Here is a 5,992-nt window from a genome sequence, read left to right as displayed (position 1 = left end):
TATATATACATATATATATATACATTATACCCGTCCTATACTGCATCAACAGTTTTGTTGTTGTTGGTGTTTTAACGCCTCCACCGACACAGCTTAGGAGGCGGGCTTCGACCATGAATGTCAAGATCAACGAGGGGCCAAGAGGTATACAACATCCCAGTAAAAAGTAATCAGCTTTAGCGAGGAGATTCGACCTAGTCTACCATTTTTGATAAAGCTTTTCCTGCCTCATTTGAGTATAAAGAAAATGTTCCGCGCTGCAATCAGTTTCAAAGTAAAGACGCATTGAAAGAGCGATCTATATTTATTATATATAGACATCATCATCATCCAGTGCCAGATCTGCGACAGACATCGGCGATCTATTATTCCTTTGCTCGGATGCTCTCAAAAAAGCTACGTTGCCCTGATCTTTCCCTGTTACCCATTTGTTTAGGTTCCCTAAGTATGTTGTTCTGGGCCCACCCCTGCCTTGTATATTTTGTATATAGACATACCATCAATTAGAGCTTTGAAACGATACGATAGGTTGACTTTTTTCTTTATCTCAACATAGCTAGCTAGTAGTAGAAGTCGTTGTGCGATAAATGGTGAAATGGTAGAGGTTTAACGCCCCCATCAACCCGAGTTCGACGTCCATCTCCGAAAAGACTGAGCCAAGTGGGAAATTCGTTGTAAGTGCCTTTCCCAAGGACATAACGTGAGACCAAGCTGAGGCTCGGACCTTTAATATTGCTCGTACATAATAATACATACATACGTGTAATAACAGACACAACATATATACATGTGTCCATACCCACAAACACAAGCCAGACAACATCATCTCTACTCACGTCTTCCCACGCCGTACGTGTCTGTGCGTGTGTGTGTGTGTGTGTGTGTGTGTGTGTGTGTGTGTGTGTGTGTGTGTGTGTGTGTGTGTGTGTGTGTGTGTTTATACATGTATACACGTAACAGTAGACCCAATAACAAACTCCTGCCCACAAACAAAAGCCAGACAACACCATCTCTACTCACGTCTTCCCACGCCGTACATAGATCGGCGGGAGGCCCGGACCGCCTTGGAGTAGCCCAGCTGACGACACACGACATTGGCCTCCTCTATACCCCAGTTGTCGTCACAAACGGAGCCCCAGCGACCTCGGTAGTTGACCACTACTGTCCCCACATAGCGGCGGTGACCCCCCACCAGACGGACATCGCCTGTGGTCCAGGAGCGGCGACGAGCAGTCACGAAAACTGCCAGGTAAAGGCACGTGACCAATGTGGACACGACAGATCGCAGGCTCATCAGCATCTTGGACGGTTCTTCAGGAAACTTCAGGTAATTTTGCGGGCAGTGGTATAAAGTTGATTTATTTCGTAGTTGTTGTTGGTTACTGGTTGTGTCTTTCTGATTGCCACTCTCTTGTTCTTAACGACTCTCTGTCTTTTGCTATTCTTCTCGCTATCCTGTTTATTTTTGTTGTTCTATTTCATTTTCTTCACGTTCTTATCTGCACCACTTTTGCTGTAAAAAAAACCCAGTTTCATAAGGTGTTTGATATATATACCTATGTTTTGAAAAAGGATACTTTTGGAGTGGGACATGATCAAAATGTTAAAGAATTACATTCATAACGACATTGTAACACTTTCTCTGATAAATCATTGTTATCTGTGTTTTATTTGATTTTTAGATAATTTGTACCAAGTTAAAAAAGATGTTTTTTAAAAATAGGGCACAAGAAAATATCATACAATTGACAAAATTTAACGATTAATCTTACTTTTACATTTAAGAAACCCGGAATTTGAAAGGGTATTAACGACTTATATGTCTACTTGCATAAATTGGTTTATGAATACAAATTTGGCACAGTGTTACTTATTTGAGAATGGGGGAACGTGGTAAAAAAACAAATTTGATTGAACAAACTTTAAAATAAAACACGAAAACATTACGTGACTTCTCAGAAGCACGCTGAGTCACAGACACAAGACAAGATCCCTCTGTCTCTAACGATGTTTCACTCACAGCTGGAGAATCATTCCAACAAACTCCCCTATTCAGCAGAAAACACAAGGTCTGAGAGCACTCGGGAGTGGATTCTAACAAAACGATCAGCACCGAGGGTTTATAGGACGGAATCCTGAAACAGCGGGCACCCTGGCAAAGTAGTGGGGGAAACACAACAGGTCATACGCAACTAAATGGGTTGATTACTGCACACATTTTCTGTAGATGGCCAAGGTTGGAGGGTGCTCTGGTGTGGTTTGATATTACTGAACACCTTTTCTGTGGATGGTTGGCGGGTGCTCTGATGTCGTTTGTTAATACTACACACCTTTTCTGTGGATGGTTGGCGGGTGCTCTGGTGTGGTTTGCTCCTTCTTTCTAATCAAACTTCTATCTTCCTTATCTCTCCTTCTTTCCTTCGTGTTTATGCTTGTTACTCTCTTGTAACGAATCTGATCTTCGGCACTTACGTGACCAAATTGTGCAGTGAGTGCCTCAAAACGTTTATTTAAAAAAAAAACCCCGAAAAAAAAGAACTCAAAGTTTCTCTTAGATCCGCGACGGTGAGACAGTATGTCCGATCAGCAACATGCCAAATGCAAAGGCAATATTATGGCACGTTTTGAAACAATACATACAAACGAAAAGTAAGAAACACGAATTTGCATAATAGATCTAATATTATTGTTTAGTGCGCGAGCTGTTGCCTGCGATTATAAAGTTCAGGTAGAGAAAGCATGAATTGAAAAATATGTCTATAATGACGAAGTTATGTGCTTCTTTTCCTTTTTTTTAAAAAGTGTCCCGCAATGTTGAGACTATTAGCGTTGTCGATGGACAAGAAGACGGGTCCTCTGAGAGCTAACCCGTTGCTCGGTGGGAAGGGGGGGGGGGGGAGATGATTACCTCTACCTAGTGGGAAACAGGTTCTGAGCTTCATGCTAGGCTCAAGGGTAATAAACTAAAAGTGTTTTAAAAAAGAGTTTGGTCACCGAAGTGTATGGGTTATGGCAGGTCGGAACATTACGACGTTTGCAAACTGCTTGAAAATGTTTTACGACTTTATAAGCCCAATTCAGCTTATTTAAGAGGTGGGCTGTTTCGACCCTGCATGTCAGAGCCAACGCAGATAAATAACATGTCGGTTCGCAACAGACAGACGAAATAGAAGAAATAATAAACGATTCAAACCCACATACGTAACGTGCAGCTGTGAGAGCCCTAACCATTACATAATCTAGTCTTCTAAACCTTGAAGCATCACAAAACAGCAATAAACTCATCGAAATAAACGAACAGAAGCAAGCCAGATCAATGTGCTCAAAATCAAATCTGAATATTATTTTTTTTAAATATGTGGGCATAGATGGAAAGGCGTAAATGAAGAAAAACAACCACGTTGCTAGCAATTCAGGTACCCCTAATATTGATAGATATTTTAAATCTGGCACGCTGAGGCATGAAAGGGAACCTCGCGTCACTCGGGCCAAAAATTAAGGCCCACACGACGATAATACCCAGGCCCAATAGAAACGTTCCTCTTTGTTTTTTGTAACTGCGCCCTTGTTTACATGAGATAGTGAGTGAAATTTTGCACATCACTCATCATGTATCCAACGATGACTCCGCGCAGATGTGTTTCTTGAACAAAAATTTGACAACGAGGTCACGTGACCAACAGGCAAATTAACATATTTTGTGATTTATGTTCTGCGAAACTTATGAAATTGTCTAAATTGTGTTTAGATCAACACATTGGCGATTTTCGAACGACAAAACAGGTTGCATCCACATTCCAGCAGGTTTTTGTTGACTTAAACTGCTGTACAAGATGCCAAGGTTAAGCCCCGAGGAGAGCTGTGGGGCAATTTGAATCAAATTGTATCAGCGGCCCAGTAGAATGACGACGATGTTTCTTTGCTCCCATCCTGCCATCAATATCCTGAAAGACAGGTTGCAAGTCACTGGATTTACACATGACAGACGCAGACCAAGCAGACCACAGGTCGACACTGCCCAAGAAGACAGACAGATACTGCTATGTAATCTTCGAGATCGTTTTCTCACAACAACCAGCTCTGCACATTAATTTCATACAGACACTGAAAGAGTTATCACAGCGGCGTTAAAACATATTTGGACATCGAGCAAGGCCGCCCTATAATGACCAACTTTTTCCATCTTTCCAAAAATTACGCTTGAACTGACAGGGCAAATCGTCACATTCGTCTGGAATGGAGTTTTCTTCTCGGAGAGTTTGAGGATATAAAGGAGAGAGAGAGAGAGAGAGAGAGAGAGAGAGAGAGAGAGAGAGAGAGAGAGAAAGAGAGACAGAGAGAGAGTAGCAGACTGCTGCATGCATCAAATATACAGATCGGCCGATTGTACTCTGTAGTGTGATGGTATGGGGTTGAATATCTTTAATCCACAGAACCTAGCCGCACATTTTGAACGCTACGGTCGACGCCAACAAATACCAGAATGTTCTCCGGGCGAACTCAGTTCCATTCTTTCAAACCCACAGACGTATGCACACATTCCAGCAAGACAATGCACGCCCACACATTGCCCGTGTAAAGGTGCCATATCTACAGCAGCACAATGTGAATGTTTTGCCATTGCTAGCCTACTCAACACACCTGTCACCCATGGGCCTAAGAGTGAGCTCCCAAAACGACATTAACACGATACAACGACTGAGACAAGCATTGATTCAAGAGTGGAATAGACTGCCACTGCGATTACATTTTAAATAAGAAAAAACCCAACCCTGACAGGATCAATGAGAAGAACTTGCAAAGCTTGCATCTTTGTAAAGGGCGAAAAATACCCGCTACTGACGTGAAATTTTGAAATCAAGGGGTACCAGTTTATGCTTAACACGGTGCCAGCATTTGATACTTGATCGAGAATCAAAAGGTATCAAACTTCTTAACATACTTTGAAATATGCCTGTGTCAATTTTTGTCTTTATATACATTAAATAATAAGCACAATATAGGCTTATCTCTAAGTGGAAAGTTTCTATTGCCGCGGTGTATATATTTGCGGCCAGTACTTGACATTAAAGGTAAGTGTTAGTTTTGTGCGTGCATATTTCTCAAACACCAAAAGTGGCTGACCCATGTGAGAAGATATGCTGCCAGGTCTCTGGCAGCAAGGGGTAGCAAAAGAAGCATAGTATTTTCTCAAGACCCGTTCATGCTTTATTATTTATTCATTTATTTATTTAATGTATTTATTTCAAAAAAATTTAGTAAGAGCTCCATGGCACTTCCATCACAGTCAGATCATATGAGGGCCGAAGATTAAAGGTTTTACAAGAAAGTAACGTGCACAAAAAATGAAGAAAAATAAGGACGATAGAAGTTTGACTGGAAAGAAGGAACAAACCACACCACAGCTATTCTTGAAAAATAATTGCAGCATGTTTTAGTGGAATACTTGATGAGGCCAATCTCACTCATCAAACTTTAGTTCCAGTGGTCTTTAAGCATGTTTTAGTGGAATACTTGATGAGGTCCACCTCAGTTAAACTTAAGTTCCAGTGGTCTTTAAGCATGTTTTAGTGGAATACTTGATGAGGCTAATCTCAGTCAAACTTTAGCCCCTGTGGTCTTTAAGCATGTTTTAGTGGAATACTTGATGAGGCCAATCTCAGTCAAACTTTAGCCCCTGTGGTCTTTAAGCATGTTTTAGTGGAATACTTGATCAGGCCAATCTCAGTCATCAAACTTTAGTTCCAGTGGTCTTTAAGCATGTTTTAGTGGAATACTTGATGAGGTCAACCTCACTCATCAAACTTTAGTTCTAATGGTCTTTAAGCATGTTTTAGTGGGATACTTGATGAGGTCAATCTCAGTCAAACTTTACTTCAAGTGGTCTTCGGGTAATTTGAGTTTGAGACTCTTATTGTGGAGTTACTGTCTGGGGTTGGTTTCTTTTTGGTTGCTTGATCCCATGAACTGTGTGTGGTGACGAGAGTCTGGT

The 5,992-nt window shown here is 41.3% G+C and overlaps 1 protein-coding gene across 1 annotated transcript; it reads right to left on the bottom strand.

The window, feature by feature from the left end:
* Nucleotides 1-1,020: 1,020 nt before the first annotated feature.
* LOC106011906 (galectin-3-binding protein) lies at nucleotides 1,021-2,357 on the bottom strand (the record flags this gene model as incomplete). The annotated part of the gene is given in 2 exon segments (XM_013083086.2): nucleotides 1,021-1,513; nucleotides 1,980-2,357. A coding segment is annotated over 1 exon segment (280 nt), but the record flags the coding sequence as incomplete, so codon positions are not given.
* Between the last annotated feature and the right edge of the window lie 3,635 nt (nucleotides 2,358-5,992).

Source organism: Aplysia californica, unplaced genomic scaffold (genome assembly GCF_000002075.1).
Source record: "Aplysia californica isolate F4 #8 unplaced genomic scaffold, AplCal3.0 scaffold00210, whole genome shotgun sequence".
Lineage (NCBI taxonomy): Eukaryota > Metazoa > Mollusca > Gastropoda > Aplysiida > Aplysiidae > Aplysia > Aplysia californica.
Note: the sequence above shows the minus strand (reverse complement) of the source record. Positions and strands in the feature narration are given on the sequence as shown.